This window comes from Leguminivora glycinivorella, chromosome 9, assembly GCF_023078275.1.
Source record: "Leguminivora glycinivorella isolate SPB_JAAS2020 chromosome 9, LegGlyc_1.1, whole genome shotgun sequence".
Taxonomy (NCBI): Eukaryota; Metazoa; Arthropoda; class Insecta; order Lepidoptera; family Tortricidae; genus Leguminivora; species Leguminivora glycinivorella.
The window spans coordinates 13,111,112-13,134,591 of record NC_062979.1 but is presented as its reverse complement, the minus strand read 5'-3'; the positions used below and the strand labels follow the sequence as shown (position 1 = coordinate 13,134,591).

The 23,480-nt window shown below is 40.3% G+C and overlaps 3 protein-coding genes across 4 annotated transcripts in view; 1 reads left to right on the top strand and 2 right to left on the bottom strand.

Moving 5' to 3' along the window:
- LOC125229408 overlaps positions 1-7,655 on the bottom strand; it is a 44,491-nt gene extending 36,836 nt beyond the window's left edge. For both annotated transcript variants that reach the window (XR_007177398.1, XM_048134237.1), the window contains exons 1-4: positions 7,292-7,655; positions 3,977-4,140; positions 2,717-2,910; positions 1,441-1,626 (exon numbers count right to left, since the gene is read on the bottom strand). Coding sequence is in view for 1 of the 2 variants with exons in the window: in XM_048134237.1 (XP_047990194.1) it covers positions 1,441-1,626; positions 2,717-2,910; positions 3,977-4,140; positions 7,292-7,516 (769 nt within the window). In the remaining variant the exon portion in view is untranslated. The remainder of the gene's footprint in view (positions 1-1,440; positions 1,627-2,716; positions 2,911-3,976; positions 4,141-7,291) is intronic.
- Positions 7,656-7,808: 153 nt separating this feature from the next.
- Positions 7,809-15,345, top strand: LOC125229409 (ubiquinone biosynthesis O-methyltransferase, mitochondrial-like). The gene is made up of 6 exons (XM_048134238.1): positions 7,809-8,071; positions 8,732-8,908; positions 9,813-9,927; positions 11,952-12,086; positions 13,228-13,504; positions 15,149-15,345. The coding sequence occupies exons 1-6, from the start codon at positions 8,025-8,027 to the stop codon at positions 15,277-15,279; spliced, it is 882 nt and encodes a 293-aa protein (XP_047990195.1). The 5' UTR covers positions 7,809-8,024; the 3' UTR covers positions 15,280-15,345.
- A 3,296-nt stretch (positions 15,346-18,641) lies between these two features.
- On the bottom strand, positions 18,642-22,684 carry LOC125229853. Its single transcript, XM_048134792.1, has 4 exons — positions 22,079-22,684; positions 19,751-21,984; positions 19,150-19,393; positions 18,642-18,833 (listed from the first exon to the last, which is right to left on the bottom strand). The coding sequence occupies exons 1-4, from the start codon at positions 22,682-22,684 to the stop codon at positions 18,642-18,644; spliced, it is 3,276 nt and encodes a 1,091-aa protein (XP_047990749.1).
- Between the last annotated feature and the right edge of the window lie 796 nt (positions 22,685-23,480).

The following is a 23,480-nucleotide window of genomic DNA, read 5'->3' as shown; positions in this document are numbered from 1 at the left end:
CCATTGTTGGGTCACAGCCGGTCTTCAGTGAGACTCCCTCTGTTCTATTACTACTCTGTGTTTCTCGCTTATGAAATTATCTTCGTACGACCCGGTATTGTATTAGGTTAGGGCTATAACGAATATAATTTCGATGCAGAATGTAGATACAAATTTAAGCCTACATAGAAACGCTTTCGTATATCAAGCGGTCAGCTGATTATGGTTATGGATGCGAACTCCAGGCCGAATGGCACTACTGCGACGCTAAACGCCGTAGAAATGCAGTCTGGCTCTGTCACGCCAATAAACGCAAGAGCGATAGAGATAGATTGCATTTCTGCGGCGTTTGGCGTCGCAGAAATGCCATTCGGCTACGGGGCCAGATTCTTTGTATGAGCGATATTGAATATCTCAATCCGGAACTCTGGTTAAAATTATATACACTGTTTTTATTGAATTCAGTTATTTTTAAGGGAAGATTCTTTAGTTCAAAATTCAAATACAGTAGTTTCTCTAAGAAACTAGCCCCTTAACTCTTACGGTTATTGAATTATTAAAAAAAAAAACAGAACACGTGTGTGGCATCCCTTACCACTTCCTAATGTTATTTTTTTGACATGTGCCGTCAAACACTTGACAATGACTTTAATGTTATGATTAAGGTCCTCTCACACTAGTTAATCCATTTATTATGTTTGGAAACGAAAAAAAATTTTTTTTCAAATTTAACAAAAAGCGATAAGTATACTCTGTCAACCAAGTCTGTCAGTAAATAAGAACAAAGAAAACGATGAATCGCGTAAAAAATACCCATGTTACAAAAAAACTTTGAAAAAAACGGCCCACCTAGTCGTATAAGGTCGATATGTCCAATTCCATCTTAGGGACTGTTCCGATTACACATTTACTTTACTTATACACATTCTTTTCTGCCCTCCAGCCGGAAAACATCAAATTTCAGTCCGCTGCGCAAATCGAACTTATCGCTTGTCGGCTCCGGTAAATAAAAATCTCAGGCCCCATAGCCGAATGGCATTTCTCCGACGCCAAACGAAAGCGATACGCCGCTGGCTTTGTCGCGCCAATACGCAAGCGCGATAGAGATAGATATCTACTAGCGCTTCGTTTCGTGAGCGTTTCGTGAGCGATTGTGCCATTCGGCTAGCCACCCTGATCACAGTCATGTTCGTGGTGTTCGTTGACCTCGGCTCCTTGGTCTAGGTACAATTACCTATTATCTACTGTTATACGTACCTAAAACCCCGTGTACCTTATTTACCTTAATCAAAATGTGCTACCTGTGTATGGGAAGTAAATAAGTCAGACCAAAGTTTGAAACGATAATAATACCACATTTGACATGTGTATTTGACTGTATTATAACGTTTACTTAACAAACACGTGCTGTCTGCCCTATCAATATCACTTTCAGCTTAGTCTGAATCTAACAGCACATACCTGATAAAATATTATTCCCCGACAAATTAAGTTCAAATTTTGTTTTCGGCGCTTCTGCTTTCTTCTTTTGGTTTGCTAACGTTTTCTTGCTCGAGCTCGATAATTCCGGCTCGGATTGTTCAGACAAGTTGCGATTCAGAGTAGTTTCCTTTACTTGTCGTAATACGGCATCTTGGTGTCTTGCGTCTATAACAAGATATACAAGATATATTATCAAATTGTGCCAGGGGCGGCTCACTCCGCAATTCTATTGCCGCGCTACAAGTACATGCTGGCGGCCGCGAGTTCGCGGCCTAATCAGGGAAGGCGCGCGTTCTCACGGAACGCACGTTCGCACTTTCTATTGGACAATCTTACACAGATTACTATTGATTAAGTCCCTCGGAAAAGTTCTATAGGGCTTTTAATGTTGGGACTTAAAAAAATATAATTATGTAAATACTGTATAAAAGTTCCCAAGACTTGAATATAATATAGCATTTTATCTGAATATCAATTCAGTTTGTTCCATATGCAACCTTATTGTCTGTCGCTACGCAAGTGCGGCTCGTTTCTTTGTAAGAATTTTGTAGGCATTTAAAAAGGCGGCATTTCGTGAACATCAAAGCAGTGGGCCTTCTGTAATTGTACTATTATTATATTCTGTGATTGTACGTAAATGTGAATAAGCCTTAATAGTGGGATACCATTAAAAAAAAATTAGACACAAAGCGTGGCAAAAGTAACAGGTCGGAACTAGGTATTAACAGGGACATTAAAAAAAACTTGGAACGGACCGAAGTTTGTTGGATTTATCTTATGCCGGTTTTAACTGAAAAGTTAATTGAAACATTGAAACATTGAAAGATTTATTTAAATAACACAGTGAGTTACATTTTAGTCTGGTCCCCACACTAGGCATAGCCTGTCCTGTGGTGGACGTAGGACATAAACAGTGTTTACGATTAAAAATAAATACACAAGATTAAAATGAATGAGTAAGAGATAGACATTTCTATAATTAAGTACTTAATACAACAAGCAGCCAAAAATTGAGCGGTCGAAACGGAAACCTCCATCCCCAATAGAGAACGATAAATACCTAGTTTTAAATAAGTTACCTATTCATTTCATGTATGAATGTTCTGTTGACGCTCACCTACCGTTTAGGATAATGCGAACGTGCTCTCTAGTGAGCCACGGTTCTATTTATAGGAGTTATTTACCTCGTTCCTTATATTGCATTACTTTATATCTCGCTACTTTCATACTGCGCAAAAGAACGTGACAACAGTACCTGCCACCGGATGTGGAACATCAAACAATCCGTCCAAATATGAGGCGGGTATAAAATATTCCACTATCTTCCATATTAAATCGTAGATGAAATTCTCGAAGCTTGACTCCTCTTCTATTACTGGTGCGAAATATCTTTGTTGTCCAAATTCCAGACGCGGTAGGAATACTTCTGTAACTTTGTCGTTTTTTGCACTACGACAATCAATCACTATTGGGACCAACTCGGAAAAACGCCCGTCATTTAGAAAATTTCACACTGATCCAAGGTACAACTTTTACTCCCCATTTACCTATGTCAACAACGTTTAAATATGCCCGATAACGGCTCTAGACTTAGTAAAAATAAGGCTCACCAAATGGATTCTAAATTAATCAAAATCAAAATGACGGGCATTTTCCGAGCCTTGATTATGACAATTTCTCGGATTTGAGACCCTATTTGTATTCTGACTGCTGATAATAACACCTCACCGTATATACAGGACGAGAAAAAAAACAAGTGCGTCTATTAGACTTATATTGATCGGGATAAAGGTAGACCGTGATTTGCACCCGACTCAATGAGATGTTGAGCAATAGCCGACTTGCGAGTATCGTTCTTTTTGACTGCAGCAATGTGTTCTTTAATTCTGGATCGAGGTGCATAGTCCTAAAGTAATTTTGACGGAACGTCGCTGCCACTACATACCGAGATTGGTAAGAGAAGCCATTGAGATTCACAAATATAAAAATTTCAATCGTGAGGATGGCTTCAAACTATCAAATGTATGGAATGCAGTGATTTGTTTGTATAAAAAACCGGCGAAGTCAGAATTGAACAAACGTAGTGACACTGTGAGTGTAGTGTGTTTGGACAGACCATCGAGTGTGAATGCGACCAGTGGAAGCGCTGAAAGTGAACGCAGCCGACTCGCGCGAAGGAGGGTAGATCGCGCGCTGGCTGCGCAGCTTTGATATCCACCGGCCTTTGTCAGTTTTCCGTGATCATGATGCATGCAACTGGGTCGAAATATCGGGAGCTCGACAAATATCAAAAAGGTAATCACGGTCTATATCCCGGTCAATATAAGTCTAATGAAAATAACCGTGAATCATTCAAAACTCTCAAGTACGTCTATGTTTATTTAATTTGCCGCTATTTTCTAGTGACGAAAACTATTCAGATACATGCAGATATTATGTAGTAAAGTCTGTGAAGCAGTTTTCTGCTATGTATATTTTGATGGCTGACTCTAGGCACAAAATATATATAAATTACTTGGATCCGAGGGCGCCAACTCCAAAGGTAGGAGAAACTGTTGCCACAAAGGCTTTTAGGTCAACAACCTTCACGGGAAATATATGGCGAATGTCAAATGTCAGCCATCGACGATCCAAGAACTGCCACGTGCGGACCCAGCCGGAGTTCATACCACTCCATATCTAAAACAATGAACTGTGTGCTAAAGTGGTTTTTAGGTTTCAGTCAGAGGGACTACAACCCAACACAGGGTACACTGATTTAAACTTTCACGATTATTATATACACATCATTATTCTTCTCCGAGACCACGGGGACAACGCCGTCCTTGAAACGTTGGAGGTCAGTTTAATATGTAGTTATACGCGATTAAGTCCCAACACAGGGTGTCAACTGTCAGGTGTCATCCATTAATTACATCACACTAAATTTATATGTCATACTCTAAACTTTTTAAGGAAAGAGTTAGCTCTGGTCAGTCAGGCCTGACCACTTAGGTCCGGTAGCAATGATGGGCCATTTTTTTCTAAGTTGTCTACTCCACTTTTTTTGGATATGTAATTGTTTATGTGATTTCCACTCTTCCAGCTCTTTCAATCCTAATAGGGGTAATTCCATGATAACTTGCGTTACATTTAGAACGCAAAGTTGTCAAACAAAGGTTATTTGTGGCTTAATTCATACTGAAATATCTTTTTTTGCTGGTGCACCATTGATACAGTTAAATCTCATTAAACTATAGTGGAAATTATTTGAAACATAACCATTTTCTGGCCTCAGTACACTAAAATGAGGGTGGTAACTTTCGTAACAGAAACTGGACATAGGTTTTAAATACGATTTTTTTATTTCCATATTGGTTTACGAATTTTCTTGTAACTTAAATCGTGTCAGTCTCTTAATACAGGTATATGTTTATGTAGCAAAAAGGAATCTTAATATTTTTCAATTATGAAAATAAACATGCAAAACATTGGTAACTTGCGTTTCAAGAAATCAGTAACTTTTGTTACGTCCGAATGAAACGTATTTTTTTATAGTTAGTAATCGAAATATGAAGTAAAAGTTACAGAAGTAAAAAAATACAGGTTTCCTTGATTTTTAGGGATATGAGGGAAGATTATATTATTTCCCCCAAAAAAGATATTCAGTTTTTAATTATTTTTTTTTATTTTTTGAATATTATGTTATTTTAGTATTTTTCTAAAAATGTCAGCTACTTTTTATAATTAGAAAAATCCCTTGAATAAAATGTGAGTCTTAATTAGTTCAGTTTACGCACGTATCTTAAAAAGCACGCATTTTAAACTTTAAAAAAATTGGCATACTTAGTTAAACTCAGTTTATTAAAAAAAAATCGGTTCAAGTAAAGTCTAGTGCCAAAGAACATTACCCCATAAACAGATTTTAAAAATTTTGACCTCAAAAATTGATTTTTTTCGCTCTCTGCCATGGAATTACCCATAGGAGAAAAAAAGTGTGCCAAGGTTTTTTTCCCATTCCGTTACCATTTTTCATATACTTACACATTTTTTATGGCGGTTACGGGATGGAAGGTTTGAAAAATGACAAAAATTTATGGAAATCTTGGGATTTCTTTTCTCCTATCAGGATCGAAAGACCTCGCGATTGTGAGTATGAATCGCGTAAAGAATACCCGTGTTACAAAAACAGTGGGATGGAGAATTTAAAAAAAACCGGCCAAGAGCGTGTCGGGCCACGCTCAGTGTAGGGTTCCGTAGTTTTTCGTATTTTTCTCAAAAACTACTGAACCTATCAAGTTCAAAACAATTTTCCTAGAAAGTCTTTATAAAGTTCTACTTTGGTGATTTTTTTCATATTTTTTAAACATATGGTTCAAAAGTTACGAGTTAGGACGCACTTTTTTTTCCTTTAGGAGCGATTATTTCCGAAAATATTAATATTATCAAAAAACGATCTTAGTATAAACCCTTATTCATTTTTTAATACCTATCCAACAATATATCACACGTTGGGGTTGGAATGAAAAAAAAAAACAGCCCCCACTTTACATGTAGGAGGGGTACCCTAATAAAACATTTTTTTTTTCATTTTTTATTTTTGCACTTTGTTGGCGTGATTGATATACATATTGGTACAAAATTTCAGCTTTCTAGTGCTTACGGTTACTGAGATTATCCGCGGACGGACGGACGGACGGACGGACGGACGGACGGACGGACGGACGGGCGGACGGACGGACGGACGGACGGACGGACGGACGGACGGACGGACGGACGGACAGACAGACATGGCGAAACTATAAGGGTTCCTAGTTGACTACGGAACCCTAAAAATGGCCCTGGAGGCCGATTTTTGAGTCTCACGGCGTTCGAATTCAGAAAATTGTCACTGAAAATAATAGGCAATTCACCGTTTTCAACCGGTAGGTAGGTACTTTAGTGACAGTGAGACTCAAAAATCGGCCCCCTGGTCTGAAAGTGCCTAATCTCAGAATACTTTTTTTTATTTCCACATACTTAGGTACACATATTATTACATCAACTTTATTTGCCTACATGCCAATGCTATTACTCAAGTCTCAAAATATAGTACATTACTACAGAGGCCGGCAACCCCATTTCCCGCCGAGGTATGTATAGTGCTTTTCTCAATCATGGTATGAAATAAATAAAGTCTACTGAAAATAGTAACTTTGGATGGCTGTATCTCCTAAACGGTGCGTCGTAGCGCAAAAATAATCGAATTTTCGTTCCCCTTTGATATCCCGTATACGCTTATAAAAAAAAACAAAAAGTTAAAAAAAAATTAAAAAAAAAACGAAAAAATTTTTTTTTGTATGAAAACGCACCCAAAATCAAATATTGTCTAAGGCCCGTACCAGTTGCAGTTGGCACGTCTATAAAGCCCCTTATAGTTTTTTTTTTAATTGGCTAAATACCTGGATGTTATGTCACAATTATCTGTGTTTGGAAATTAAAAAAGAAGACTTTGCCGGCCTTGGCCTGCAAGGTTTGTATGAAATTCCATTATCTATCAATCGTCCTAGCCGCACCTGCAACGTCATACTTCGCTGCCAATTATAAGGCACATAACATCAATATTTCATACCATGTTTGAGAAAAGTTAATTATTGCATTACTTATAAGTATTTATAAAATATTATAAGTATATTTTAAGTTAAAGTAAATAAGTTAATTTACATGTAAAAGGCTATTGAATTGTTCTAATGCCTACCCGAGCAAGCGAAAGATTTAAATATTTCCCTCCCAGGCTCCCAGCTCATCAATAGGCAATAGCATATACCAATACAAATACAATACCAACCCATAAGTACTATATTATACTTACTTTGACAGCATGCGGCCAAATGAGAATATCTAACTCATAAATCTGTCCAGGATACAACTGGTACTGTATTTTCATGCCTTGTGTACAGGCACCGAGATCTAGCCATCCTTCATTGCAATCATGCCAAACCTCTATTCCGACTATTTCTATGGCAAAGGTTAAAGTAAACGCACTTCCGTCAACACCTGGAAAATTCCTAGAAGCAACAGGTGTAGGTTTTGCCATTAATAAGAGCAAATAGTTAAGAAATAAATTCAATTAAAATTAACGTATCACAATGTTTGATTTAAAAAAACATGTCATATTTCTAACGTCACACGTAAATAATGGATGACCTTCATGCAAAGTTCCGTAGCTCGTTCCGACTAAAAGTTTTGGTCATTGCTTATCCGGCTAGATGTTATTATGGTTGTACAATATTAGCTTACGTCAGGTTGACAGTGACACTGACGTTTTTAAAAGTCCCGTCGAATCCAATCGAATCCGAATCTTCAAAAAGTCGTATTGTTGTGTAGCAGAGTCGAGGGAAAAGTATTATTTTAAGCCTTAAAGAATTACTTAGTTATTCGAGACGAAAATATTTAAATAAGTTTACTTGAAACTTATTATTAATTTGAATCTATAAGAGCCGGTTTTCGGGAGCTAAAAGGTTACCACCAGCTCATACGACTTTGTGCTTAAAAACTATGAAACATATGTTATAAACGAAAATAAGGAATCATCAGAAGCCAAGATGTCTTCGCTTCAATTTCGTGCTAGCAAAAATATGTTTGGTTCATTGTGAGTACCGATAGAATAATATTACTACACAGACAGCTAAGTACAGTAAGAATATGACTATAGGTGCTGCCGGTTGGGTTATATCTAATTAGATTGGGTTACTTTATATTAAAATGACACGACCTCGGAATTTGTAGTGTGGAAAAGCATCTTTTCTAACAACAAATTAGAGCTTACCTTTTGAGATAGAAATAGAAATACTTATTTGATTCCAAGTAACTACTATTCCTAATGAAAAAAAAAATATGTTGTATATACAGTTTAACATGATTTGGATAAATATTTCATAATTTTGGATAAATATTTCGATGACCGGTCTGGCGCAGTCGGTAGTGACCCTGCCTGCTACGCCACGGTCCCGGGTTCGAATCCCGGTAAGGGCATTTATTTGTGTGATGGGCACAGATATTTGTTCCTGAGTCATGGATGTTTTCTATGTATATAAGTATTTATATATTATATATATCGTCTGAGTACCCACAACACAAGCCTTCTTGAGCTTACCGTGGGCCTCAGTCAATCTGTGTAAGAATGTCCTATATTTAAAAAAAAAATCATTTCCCAGTACTTAATTGTTTCATTTCTAGTCTTATGAAATTACTAAAGGCAACCTTAAAAACTTACATATAAGAAATAATTATATTGTAATTCTTTTTTCAGAGCATTAAGTTCAATAAAGATTCACACACTTCGATATTCAGTATTATTAACCCAGAAAGAGAGCAAAAATAAATCAACTGTTGATGCCGGAGATGTCAAACTGCATGCCAAGTTAAGAGACCAATGGTGGGACCCCAACGGACCCATGAAACCATTACATGCTTTCAATATGATTAGGCAAGTATTGATTTGAATATTAACATGGTGCAATACAGTGGAAAAAGACATATAACTCCATACAGATAGTCTAAAAATAAAGTATAAATGTCTAAATGGAAATGCATGGACAAAATCATGTCCCGCCGGCATATTATGCTTCCAATTTTATCACTTATCCATGTGGATAAAGTATCCGTCACTCTTTGGCAAGTATGTCAGTGTGAGAGTGACGGATGTCTTATCCATGTGGATAAGTGATAAAATTGGAAGCATGATACGCCGGCAGGTAGGCAAGTATGGTCGCGTGATAAATGATAAAACATGAGACCATCCCTATCCCACTATTTGTAAATTTGATAGGGATGGCCTGATGTTTTCATAATTTGTGAATCAGTTTAAAAATAGACTAGACAAGCACATCACATCTACAACTCGGCTATGATTACTGTCACAATTATCACTGGATACAGGCTATATCAGTTCTTTAACTGCCTGCCTGCTTATTAAATAATAATAATAATTATCGCGCAACCATATTTGCCTGCCAGAGGCACAAGCTGCAGATCTGGCCATGAGGATAGTTCTTTTTTTTTCAGAGGCTTAGTTCAATTATAGTTCTAGAAAGATGGGTATAAAATATAAAGCAATTTTTTATATGCTTTCCTTGCACGAAATCCATTTGGTATTCAGAACCTATGGGAGGCAGGTGCCAAACCAAACCTAGTATGTATAGGCCCATCTGACACATAAAGTGGTAGAACAAGCCAATACTACCCTTACCCGTGTTGTGGGACAAATGCAGACAGCACCCGCCAAGGTGTAACAACAATTTAAAAATTGATGAATTGTAAAATAAACTGAGCTATGAAGTAAGTACTAGAAGTTTTATTATTGTCATTCTAACTGGATGTTTTTCTTACAGAGTGCCATTGGTAAGAGATGGCTTAGTGCACTGTCCACCAGAAAAGAGAACCAGTACTCCTCTCCTGGGAAAGAAGATCTTAGACATTGGGTGCGGTGGAGGAATTTTCTCAATGGTATAAACTAAATAAATATTAAATAAATGTCATACAAAGAAAAAGTGACCAAGGCCTCCAGTGTTCCGAGCTGGAATCGAACCAGCGTACTCCGCTTACTGGGCGAATATGACATTTATTTAATGTTTATAACATAATAGTAGTGTTACTACTTAAAAAATACAGGTTAAAATATTTTCTATGAAAATAATTTAATTTGTTCTTCGAGTAAATAAATATTTCTTATATACGTTCAAAATTAGTATGATCTTGTGAAATGACACAATCTTATTTCTAGAGCCATAAGAGATGGTTTTTAGGGTTCCGTAGTCAACTAGGAACCCTTATAGTTTCGCCATGTCTGTCTGTCCGTCCGTCCGTCCGTCCGTCCGTCCGTCCGTCCGTCCGTCCGTCCGTCCGTCCGTCCGTCCGCGGATAATCTCAGTAACCGTTAGCACTAGAAAGCTGAAATTTGGTACCAATATGTATATCAATCACGCCGACAAAGTGCAAAAATAAAAAATGGGAAAAAATGTTTTATTAGGGTACCCCCATACATGTAAAGTGGGGGCTGATTTTTTTTTCATTCAAACCCCAACGTGTGATATATTGTTGGATAGGTATTTAAAAATGAATAAGGGTTTACTAAGATCGTTTTTTGATAATATTAATATTTTCGGAAATAATCGCTCCTAAAGGAAAAAAAGTGCGTCCCCCCCCCTCTAACTTTTGAACCATATGTTCAAAAAATATGAAAAAAATCACAAAAGTAGAACTTTATAAAGACTTTCTAGGAAAATTGTTTTGAACTTGATAGGTTCAGTAGTTTTTGAGAAAAATACGGAAAACTACGGAACCCTACACTGAGCGTGGCCCGACACGCTCTTGGCCGGTTTTTTTTTGTTCTGTTTGTAAGGTCTGTAATTTGAAATGACTAAGACATTTGTTTTTTTCACCTTCTCAGTCTAGCCGGCTATTTTAGCTACTTATGCAAAACTGTGAATTAGCTTTTTTTACTTTACTAACAATCATATTAGAATTTAAATAAGATAATATTGAAAACATGCCAATCCTTAGATAGACATTGTTATTACAGTGTGCGTAGCCGAATGCACAAACGTTCACGATAATTTTCTCTTTCGTAGCTATCTCTATCGCTCTTGCGCATTGGCGCGACAGAACCAGACTACATTTCTGCGGCGTTTCGATTTCGTTTCGCGTCGCAGAAATGCCATTCGGCTACGCCCCCTGGTAATAAAAATACAAATAGGTACCTAGTATCTAGCAAAAACTAAAGATATATTCGGTTTTTTTACCTATTTAAAGTATTGTATGATAAGTAGGACTTGTCTGTTGTCTGCTTCATAGAAATAAGTGATTTTTTTAAACTGTCAGGTTTTTTAATTTTCTATTGTAAGGGGACACAGCAAAAAGTTTGGCTTGATTATTTGAAAGAAACCCATAATACGACGCAATTTATATTTCAGAGAGAAAAATTCTACAAAAAGCAATATTTACGACAATGTTAATTTGTGTTAAAAAAATCGTATTAATCCGTATGTCATTTGGCTTTTAATCCTAAACTCCTGAAAATTCAGTCCCATTTGTATATTAAATCCTCAGATAATAAAAAAAATCATAAGTCATAACGCAATGTGGGGTTGCTGAAGAGCATCACATACAAGGTAGCTCTTATGGCACACCGCGGACACTGGCGATGAAATATATGAAAGAGGCGCGTTCCTAGCACACAGTCTAAGCTCGTGTAGGTGAACGCGTACTACGCTTGTATGCGTGAAATATGACAGGTCGACTGTTCGCGTTTTTGACAGGCGGTAACTGTGAGGTAACCAAGAGGGGGTGGGCGGCACTTTTAGCGGGGAGCGGGAGTGGTCATAGCTATTGTACGATAGTACTCTTTATTATACTGTGCTTATGGTGACAGTTGGGTGGGTCGGAAATGTAATTATTTGACTGATGTATGTACAATATGGAAACTTAATTCTAATTTCTAAATCACTATAAATATTTTTCTTTTTTTGCAGCCTTTAGCCAAACTAGGCGCAGATGTGACCGGCGTAGACGCCAGTAAGGAACTGATAGAAATGGCCCAGGAACACAGCCAGGCGCACCCCCCTGTGCCAGGAAAACGGCCCACGTACTTATGCACATCGATTGAGGTAAACTAAACTAAATCACTGGAGTACCAAGGCTACAAAGGCACAGATTATTAATTAAGTTACTAACGTAACAGATCATTCACGTGGCCGCAAAACGACAAACACCTACGCTCTATTTAACTAATACTAATAAGTTATTACGTAAAACTCAGAAGAATAGTAGGTACGTTCCACGCGACCACACAGTCTGGCGCCCCTCGGCCACTTGTTACCTCGAGGCAACTGCTAGCGGGTAGGTACTTAACGAGTGGCGTAGGCCTGACCAAGGCTCAGAGCCGGGTTTTTTTTAATCCCCGAAAACGACCAATATTTCTGTACAGTTTCGGTAACAAAAAGTTTCATAGAGGTACAATCTACCAAGACGTTCAAATGTACAAACTTTTTTAATATTTCTGTGTTATGGTAACCACTGGCAGATTTATGATAATTTAATACGCCCCGTTCTGTATACACGCAAGAAGTATGTACAATCAAGTATTTACGTACGAGTAATTAAATAACTATAACTAAACCCATTTACACGAGTATTTTGCAAGCATAAAACTTGTTTATGAATGCCTCTTTAAGTATTATAACTTTATGTTATTTTAGTTATTATTACAGATTAATAGGTATTTTAATTATATATTTTTGTGTTATATATTAAAACTGTTAAATCTTAGACATACCTACTTAGTTTTAGCTCGGAGAGATGGCATTGCCTCGAAGGTTATTGATATTCAGGGTAATTCCATGTAACAAAGTAATGTAAGTGACCAATTATTTGCATGTTTTTTTATTCATGGTGCTAATTTAAATATCAATATATCTAAGGATTAAAAGTAGGCTTATCTAGAGATAAATTAAGACTTCAATTTGCATCATAAATAAATAAACATGCAATGAAGTGGTCACTTACATTACAGTTACGTGGAATTGCCCTTCACATATCATATTTTATTTAGGTAAGTTTTTTGAAACGTCATAAATCGACGACAACAACGTATAGGGTACAATCTGCAATTTTTTTTTTCAGAAAATTGCACCTTACCCACCAACGTACAAGGTGCTATCTGCTACAAGAAAAAATCGCAGATTGCGCTTTGTACGTTGTTGTCGTCGAAATATCAAAACCATAAGTTAATTTTATTATTCTTTTTAGGAACACGCAAAAGACAACGCCAACGTCTACGACGGAGTAGTGGCCTCTGAAATAATAGAACACATTGATAACGACAAAAAGGAATTATTCGTCAAATCCTGCATAAACACGCTGAAGCCAGGAGGAAGGATTTTCTTCACGACTCCTACTAGAACTAGGCTGACGCAGTTCACAGCGATATGCTTAGCAGAGTACGTGCTGAACGCTCTACCGAGGGGCACACACCAATATGAGAAGTTCACTACGCCGAATGAAATGACGTTGTTATTAGAGAGAAGTAAGTACAGGCGGGTTAGGAAAGCTCGACATCTCGCGCGCGAGCACATACCTATTACTACGTCTAAAGTCGTCGAGCCATAAGTACGCGTACTTATGGCTCGACGACCTTTTTCGATTTTGTGTCACCGTAGGTACGCGTACTTTAAAACCGCCGAGCGTACTTGCTCGTACAGTCGAGTTCATAAATATGTGTACATTTCTTCACCTTAACTTAACCCTATGCAATAAGGTGAAAAAATGTATACATATTTATGAACTCGACTGTACGTCTATCACCCACTTGACTGGTTTAAGTACGTGTACTTGCTCGTACGTCTATTACCCACTTATCGGTTGATGTATTGACTCGCGCGCGAGAGTGCAAATTGTGATAAACGTCCTGATACGTATAATATAACTAGTAATTGAAAACTGAAATACCAAAGAAAAAGCGACCTAGTCCACTGGTGTCGGTGGAATTGAACCGGGTGGTACCCGTCGAAAATTCCCTGGTGCTGGTGTATGTTATCCCTGAAGGATAGGCGCATGTGGCTGAGCTTGTTCAAGGTGTCAGCTCCCATTAGAAATGGATATAAATCTTAACCCCTCGTATGCACAGCCATCAAATACCGCAATGTAATAAAACTCCTATGCGAGTTGTCGTACCGTCTAAATGGGCCCTTATTGTTTAGGAACAGTTCTGCGCGATAATACGTGTGTTTTCATCTAGACTGCGCACCAATGAACGAATACTCGATCAGAACTGTTCAGAACACCAATTGAAAACGCAGCATCAGATAAACTGTTATGAGGAATTTCTTCCCGTGGAAGTTGTGGACAGATTTCTTTCATTTATTATGAACCAACTTACACTAACAGATAAATAAATAAATAAAATAAATAAATAAATAAATAAATATTATAGGACATTCTTACACAGATTGACTGAGGCCCACGGTAAGCTCAAGAAGCTTGTGTTGTGGGTACTCAGACAACGATATATATAATATATAAATAGTTATATACGTAGAAAACATCCATGACTCAGGAACAAATATCTGTGCTCATCACACAAATAAATGCCCTTACCGGGATTCGAACCCGGGACCGCGGCGTAGCTGGCAGGGTCACTACCGACTGCGCCAGACCGGTCGTCAAACACAGACAAACCAAACATGTAAGTTATTAGGTTACAGGTAAAGATTACAACACAGGACTATACATAGAATTGAATTTAAAAGCTAGACAGTACTACGGAACATAATACACTGTTTAAACATAACAAATTATTACGACATGTCACTTACATTAGGTATATCAAATAAACTTATATCTCTAATACATAATAATATTCTTAAATGCTATATATTATAATACTTGTGGGAGTAGAGATCGACTCGAAATACCGAGTAGCAGTGGCTAGAAGTTTCGGTTCCCCCTGCGAGAATATGTCAGCCTGGAGGTCAAACAATAGAATATTATTAATGTTTTCCAGTGCTACATACAGAGGGCTGGTATCTAAAGCCACTGAGTTGGTGCTGGGGACAACAAAATTATTTATGTCAAGTTGATTTGCCCTAAAATATTAGACTTTTTCGGCGAACTACATTGTTCAGTTGTCTAAAATTTTCTTTCCTTCACATTAATATAAAATTTATTTCAGACGGTTGCCACGTGGAAGCGGTCCTCGGCAGTTTCTACAACATACTCCAGAACAAGTGGCACTGGATCAGCTCCACCACATTATTCTTCGCCCTGCAAGCCATTAAACTAGAGGAATCTTCACCGAGATAACCAACTCACTATTAATGTTATATTTTCTAGTCTTATGCGTAATATAACTTTGGTCGTAGAGAGTTTCATTTTAACAGTTAATTTATTTCGCCCCTTCCCCTATTTTTATTTCGACTTCATATTCATATTCATTTCTTTTGTGGGTTTACAATAGATCTTACAACTAGACATCAAGTGCTTTTACCACAAACCCTTTAGGACACTGCATTATTATATACTTATAAACTAAAATATACATTATTTACAACATACCTATCTACCATGCAGTTTACATATGTAAGCTCTTAAAACTATTCAGACTCCAAAAAGCTTCTTTCTATGTTCGTATGCTTCTTTCTTTTCTAGATGAACTGTGGCTGATTTTAATCACAAGCTGTCCCTCACACCGTGGTATATAACATTTATTACAGCTCAGTGTGGGAGCACCATTAGCAATTTTGTAATCAACTTATTTCGATAAGTATACCTAGTACCAACGCCAACGCCTATAGGCAAAATTATTAATTTAGTCCGAATTAGATATTTGTTATCGTGCGTAAGTACGTGCATGCGAGAGCGAAATGCATGATATTTGAATATCTTATAGATGTTGTACCTACTGATATCAATTATAATAACACTAGCTTTTACCCGCGGCTTCGCCCGCGTAATAAAAGTATTCTTATTGAAACGTTTACAAAAAATAAGATTTTCATTTGGATCCGTAGGTTTCTTTGTAGGTACATCTGTCCGCGATTATTTCGATTAAGGTAAAGCGGGGCAATTCTCGACTGGAGGGTCATTGTAACTGATCTATTTGCTGTACGGTCCGGTTTTGGCTGACTGTACCTTAACCTATTGTTTTTAAAGAAATTCTTGCAATGATTGTAGAATTGTTGTACAGCGACCACAGCGTAGGTAGTAGGTACGAATATGTATGTATTTTACCTATATAAATATTTATACTGGGGAATCTTCATACAACCCACATAGCCAGTATCTCGACGCTATGATCGGTAGGGTAAAAAGTACTTCCTTGCATTATCGCTTACAATTTTTTTCATTTTGCTTATACTTATTGCAAACGTAAACATATAAAAAGCAAGCAAACAACGATCTTCTTACAGCACATTGAATGTAATAGTTATTACGGATGCAGGATACTCGCCGATGCCTACTTACTAATACCTTCCCACTGAGCCACCTGTATTTTACACTGCCTAGATATCGATTGCCGACCGATTATTCCGACCCCAATCCCTATTCTTATCCCCGTCCCTATCTCTATCTTTGTCCCCGTCCCTGTTCCCGTCCCGTCTCTGTCCCCGCCCCTGGGATAAAAATAGGGGACGGGGATAGGGATAGGGGCCCTATCCCCGTCCCCGTCCCCTATTTTTATCCCTATCCGTATCCCTATCCCTATTTCTATTTCTATCCCTATCCCTATCCCTATTCCTATCCCTATCCCTATCCCTATCCCAATCCCAATCCCTATCCCTATCCCTATCCCTACTATCCCTAACCCTATCCCGTCCCTGTCCCTGTCCCTGTCCTTGCCCCTGTCAAATTATCATGCTAGGAGGTGAACTTTGAAAAATCCTTTCTTAGTGCTCCTCTAAGGAACTTCCGTGTCAATTTGAAATCTCTTGAACCAGAAGTAAAGATAAAAACTAAAGCTATATATGTATATATATGGCTATTTTGGATATTTTAACCCCATTGCACAACAACAGGGGAGAAAATTTATTTTCCACCTCATTAGATTTTAAAATCGTTGTATTTATCGTGATCAGCGACCCGATAAACCATAAAAACGATACCCATATTGTGTTTTTGACTTTACCCCCCTTGCACCCCTTTAGGGGTCAAATTTTCAAAAAACCTGAAACATGTATTTAGTCATAATATGTCTAGGAATCCTCCTGTGAAGTTTCGAATAAAATAGTCAAACTAATCTTGTTTCCCCATACAAACTTTGAACCCCCATTTCACCCTTTTAAGAGGAGAATTTTGAAAAATCCTTTCTTAGTGCTCCTCTACGCCTATGTGCCAAATTTGAAATCTCTAGGACCAGCGGTTTCGGCTGTGTGTTGATATATCAATCAGTCAGTCAATATCTTCTTTTATATATTTAAACCCCATTGCACCACAACAGGGGAGAAGGTATTTCACTTCCGCCTCGTTAGATTTTAAAAACGTTGTATTTATCGTGATCAGCGACCCGATAAACCATAAAAACGATACCCATATTGATTTTTTGACTTTATCACCCCCTTTTCACCCTTTTAGGGGTTAAATTTTCAAAAAACCTGAAACACCTATTCAGTCATATGTTTTAAGGAATCTTCCTGTGAAGTTTCGAATAAAATAGTCAAACTAATCTTGTTTCCCCATACAAACTTTGAACCCCCATTTGACCCCCTTAGGAGGTGAATTTTGGAAAATCCTTTCTTAGTGCTCCTCTACACCATATAAGGAACCTACGTGCCAAATTTGAAATCTCTAGGACCAGCGGTTTCGGCTGTGTGTTGATATGTCAGTCAGTCAGTCAATATCTTCCTTTTATATATTTTTTTGATATTTAAACCCCATTGCACCACAACAGGGGAGAAGGTATTTCACTTCCGCCTCGTTAGATTTTAAAAACGTTGTATTTATCGTGATCAGCGACCCGATAAACCATAAAAACGATACCCATATTGATTTTGTGACTTTATCACCCCCTTTTCACCCTTTTAGGGGTTAAATTTTCAAAAAACCTGAAACACGTATTCAGTCATATGTCTTAAGGAATCTTTCTGTGAAGTTTCGAATAAAATAGTCAAACTAATCTTGTTTCCCCATACAAACTTTGAACCCCCATTTGACCCCCTTAGGAGGTGAATTTTGAAAAATCCTTTCTTAGTGCTCCTCTACACTATATAAGGATACCTACGTGCCAAATTTGAAATCTCTAGAACCAGCGGTTTCGGCTGTGCGTTGATATGTCAGTCAGTCAGTCAGTCAGTCAGCTTCTTCTTTTATATATTTAGATTAAGTAGGTTTCCGGATAGGGGGCGAAGGGTGGTCTTCATCAATGATACAGCGGATGTTCTTGAGATGTATAATTCGGTTTTCAGGTTACAACAAAGGTTTAACTTAATTATCTAATTAAAAGATAGAGCGGCGTGTGCGCTCGTTGTAGTGCGAGACAAGAAGAAAAAGGGCGTGTCGGGAGTGGTGTTGCCAGACTAGAATTTACTCGGCCGTTTAAGGCACACATTTACACGCCACACCACCCCCCCACGGAGAAGGATAACATAAGAAATAATAATAGTCTAGAATTACAAAACTAGAACTAAGAGGTAATTAAAAATAACAATAATCATCTTTCTCTTTGAATCTTACGTGTCGGCCTGCACGTGTGGTAATTGGCCGATCACGGTTGGTTGTGGTAATAGGAGGAACGGGTCCAGCTGGCTGCGGATGAGGTACAGCCTGAGGCTGTGTAGCCACTGTAGCAGCTGGCTGCGGATGAGGTACATCCTGAGGCTGTGTAGCCACTGTAGCAGGAGCACCAGAATCGACAGTCTCCTCTGTGTCCACAAAAGCTGGTTTGACACGATCGACGCTCACTACAACCTCTTTGTTCTTAACTTCCAGGGTCAGGGTTTTCCCGTCCGTGGAACGCCTCACTACGGCAAAAGGACCTGTGTAAGGGGGTTGCAATGGGCGTCGTACAGTGTCATCACGTAGAAAAACGTGTGTCGCCGTGGGCAAATTTTTAGAGATGAAAACGGTCCGGGTAGAGTGTCGCGAAGCAGGAGTCGGACGAAGAGCAGACATCTTGCGTCGCAGCTGGACGACGAAATCAGCAGGATTGTCCAGTCGGTCTTCGTTAGACTCAGCGACCAGCATCTCCCCGGGCAGACGGAGAGACTCCCCGAAGACCATCTCAGCAGCGGTAGCCTTCAAGTCCTCCTTGAAGGCGGTCCGCATACCGAGAAGAACGAGAGGGAGAGCGCGTGTCCACGAGCCTGAATGGCACATGAGTGCGGCCTTAAGCTGGCGGTGGACGCGCTCAATCATCCCATTAGCGCAGGGATGATACGCGGTTGTGCGTACGCGCTTGGTGGCGCAGGTGTGCAGCAACCGCCTGAAAAGATCAGACTCGAACTGGGTGCCCTGGTCGGTAGTTATTGTAGCAGGAACACCAAAACGAGATATCCACCCCTGAACGAAGGTATCAGCCACCTCATCGGCAGTAATGGAACGCATCGGCCACACTTCTGGCCACCTGGAAACCCTGTCAATGGCGGTAAGACAGTAACGATAGTCATCGCAGACGGGAAGGGGACCAACAATGTCGATGTGGACGTGCATGAAGCGTCCAGATGGTTGCTCGAACGTACCTAGAGGTGCTGAGGTATGCCTTGAGATCTTACTACGTTGGCACGCAAGGCAAGACTGAGTCCACCTACGACAGTCCTTTCGAATGGAGGGCCATACATACCGGCTAACCAAAAGTCGAGTGGTGGGTCTAACGCCGGGGTGACTCAAGTTGTGCAACTTGTCAAACACCGCACGACGAAATGAAGGGGTCAGATAAGGACGAGGCTTGCCAGTGGAGACGTCACAAAGGATGGAGATGTCCGTGCCAGGTATAGCTACGCGTGAGAGCTGAAGGCTGGAGTTACCTTGACGTAAATCGGCAAGTTCTTGGTCCTCTAATTGTGATTTAGCGAGCGCCTCGTAATCTTCCTCTAACGAGACGGCTTCGATCCGTGACATCGCATCGGCCACAACGTTGTCCTCCCCTTTGATGTACCTGATGTCCGTTGTGAATTGGCCAATGAACGACAACTGGTTCAGCTGCGATGGCGGAAGTTTTTCTCTACGTTGTACGAAAGCGTACAACAGCGGCTTGTGGTCAGTATAAATGGTTACATGTTGAACCTCGAGAATATGGCGGAAGTGTTGTACGCTCTCGTACACCGCGAAAAGTTCTCGATAGTATGCTGGCCACTGAGATTGCTGGGGGGTCAACTTTTTGCTGAAAAAGGCAAGAGGGCACCATTGGTCGTTCACGAACTGCTGTAGGCAGGATCCGACGTGGACGCTGGAGGCATCCGTGAAAAGTCCCAGAGGTGCGTCGTTGACCGGGTGTTGGAGTAGGGTCGCGTTAGACAGGCTTGACTTACACTCCTCGAAGTTTGCCAGAAGCTCTGGTGTCCATGGGAATGGTTTGGCTCCCTTGCCATTTATGGCTACTACGGCATCCACAAGAGGTGCTTGGCATTTCGCGGCGTGCGGGATGAAACGGCGATAGTAGTTTATCATGCCGAGGAACCGACGCACGCCTTGAACGTCTTTTGGAGGGGGAAAGTCAATAAGAGCCTGAATACGGTCCTGAGGAGGGCGAGTACCTTCAGCGCTCACGTGGTATCCCAGGAACACTACTTCCTTTGCGCCTAAGACGCACTTGGAAGGGTTGAGAACTAGCCCATACTCCTGCAACCGCTTGAACAGGATTCGCAGATGTTCCTTATGTTGAGTCTCGTCAGCTGAGTAGACAAGTATGTCGTCTATATATGGGAAAACAAAGTCGAGACCCCGTGTGACCTCATCGATGAACCTTTGGAAGGTTTGACCTGCATTTCTTAACCCAAATGTCATGAAAGGGAACTCGAAGAGGCCAAACGGGGTGACGATGGCGGTCTTAGGTATGTCGTCCTCAGCTACTGGGATCTGGTGGTACGCCTTTACCAGATCAAGTGTGCTGAAGATGGTGGCGCCTGCGAGGTTATTCGCGTAGTCGTTGATGTGGCGCACTGGATAGCGGTCGGGAATAGTCCTGGCATTCAGTGCGCGATAGTCGCCACATGGACGCCAAGACTGGTCTTTCTTCGTTGTCATGTGTAATGGAGAGGACCAAGCACTTTCGGATGGCCGAGCTACCCCTATACGTACCATGTCCTCTAGTTCCGCCTTGGCAGCAGAAAGCTTCTGAGGTGCCAAGCGTCGGGGACGGCAGGAAATGGGTGGGCCTTCTGTGGTCCTAATATGGTGCACCGTATTGTGTTTGACTAACCGCTGAAATCCAGGAGGCTTAGTGATGTCAGGGAACTCAGCAAGCACTTGTGCAAAAGGAGAGTCCCGTAGACTGATGGATTTGATGCTGGGCTGTGTGACAGTAGCTGTAGAGCAAATGGTCTTGAGACCTGTCTTACCGTCTACAAGGCGTTGGGTGTGGCAATCTGGTAGAAGATGGTAGTGAGCCAAAAAGTCTGAACCAATGATAGCTGAATTGACTTCTGCCACCACAAACTGCCATGTGAAATCCCGTCGCAGCCCGAAGTCCAGTCTCAAGTTGACAGTACCGTAGGTCAGGATGGTGCTACCGTTAGCTGCTCTAAGGTCCCACTCAGTGGGTCTCCTCGGCTCTCTGAGCCAGCGGTAAGGGTAGCAGCATAAATCTGATCCGGTGTCGATGAGAAATTGGTACTTTGTCACCCTATCGGTGACAAAGAGACGGCGGCTGGTTGGTTCCATAGAGCAGCAGTCAGGCCCCGCCTTTACTGACCGCTGTTCTGGTTTTCCGACTTCCAGTTGCAAGGCGGGTTGCACTTGGTCGCCTGGGTGTTGTACCGCTTGTGGTACCAACATAGTCGGGTAGCATTGCTGGCCGGGTGTTACTTCTGCTTCTGCTACGCGGTCTGGATCTGTTGCGAGATCTCCCCCGTTGCTCTCTGGCAGACAAGGCAGCAACCTGTTGGGTTAATTGTTCAAGACGCTCCATGACAGCATCAAAACTGGGCTGTGGAGCTGTTACCTTATATACCTGTGGGCTTGGATTCACCTCCATGATCTTGTCCGCCAGCTCAGCAAGCTTTTCTAAGCTTATGTCTGACTGGGCGGTGAGTATAGCCTGGACCTGCCCCGGCAGCCGCCTCATCCAGAGCTGTCTCAAGATGGTATCGTCCTTGGCTGTACCTGCAAGAGATTGAAGGTGGCGCAAGAAGGCAGAGGGCTTGCGAGTCCCGAGCTCCTCACTACTCAAGAGTCGCTCCACCCGTTGTTGCTCAGAAACAGAAAGGCGTCTTATGAGTTCTTCTTTCAAGATTTTGTATTTGTCATCTTCTGGTGGGTTCATTATGACATCTTCAATTTCACCAATTAGCCTTTGGTCGATTATACTAATGACATGACTAAATTTGGTGATGTCGGTTTTAATGCCGGCGAGATGGAACTGAGCCTCGGCCTGGGCGAACCACACTGCTGGACGGTCGGCCCAAAATGGAGGCAGCTTGACAGTAACACCACATACACCTTTAGATGATACCACAGTGTCAGCTGTTGCAGGCTCAGTTTGCTGGGCCTGGGCTTGAAGAGCCGCATTTTGCACCTTTAAGGCCTCCAGCTGATTCCGCAACTCCTCAAGAGACATTTTAAGATTTTACCACAACCAAAGAAGAAATTATGCAGACATAAAACAAAACAGAAAACACAAGCTTAAACTTAAAATTACAAGTTCAAAATTATGCAACAGAACAAAGTATGGCGTTGAAAATGAGCATAAATTTAAAATGCAGCAATAAAAGTCCACACTGCACACACCAAACAGTTTTAGTTGTTAGTTTTAGCACAAACAGAGACGTTGAAATTGTAAATAAGTAGTAGTTAATCCGGGTTATTTGTTTGTACACCAAAGTTAGTTGTTTTCCAGCACCGAGACGTATTTATATAGCAATATTGGTTAGTTTTGTTATTATTTAGGCACTGGTTATCGCAAAGCACACACACTTTTGTTATTTTCTTGGATTAGTTGAAGAAAAAACACAGGAATTGAGTGAAAAGTTTAGAAAAGTTAGGTTACTTGCGTGACACTTGACACTGACAGCTGGCAGGCGGGAAAACGTAGAATGACGCATGTCAAGTTTGACGTTTGAAGCTTCGTAGCGTGGAAGTTTGACGATGAATTTTTCCACCGAACAGAATCTCGAAGACAATGAACCATTCACTTTGCTATGCTGGCGACTCCTGCTCGATATCGATGGCAGGGGCAGACACAAAAAACAACATGCGTCGCTCAACCTGTCGTCGTCATCACGTCGTAGTCACCAATTTCCGGATAGGGGGCGAAGGGTGATGTCTTCATCAATGATACAGCGGATGTTCTTGAGATGTATAATTCGGTTTTCAGGTTACAACAAAGGTTTAACTTAATTATCTAATTAAAAGAT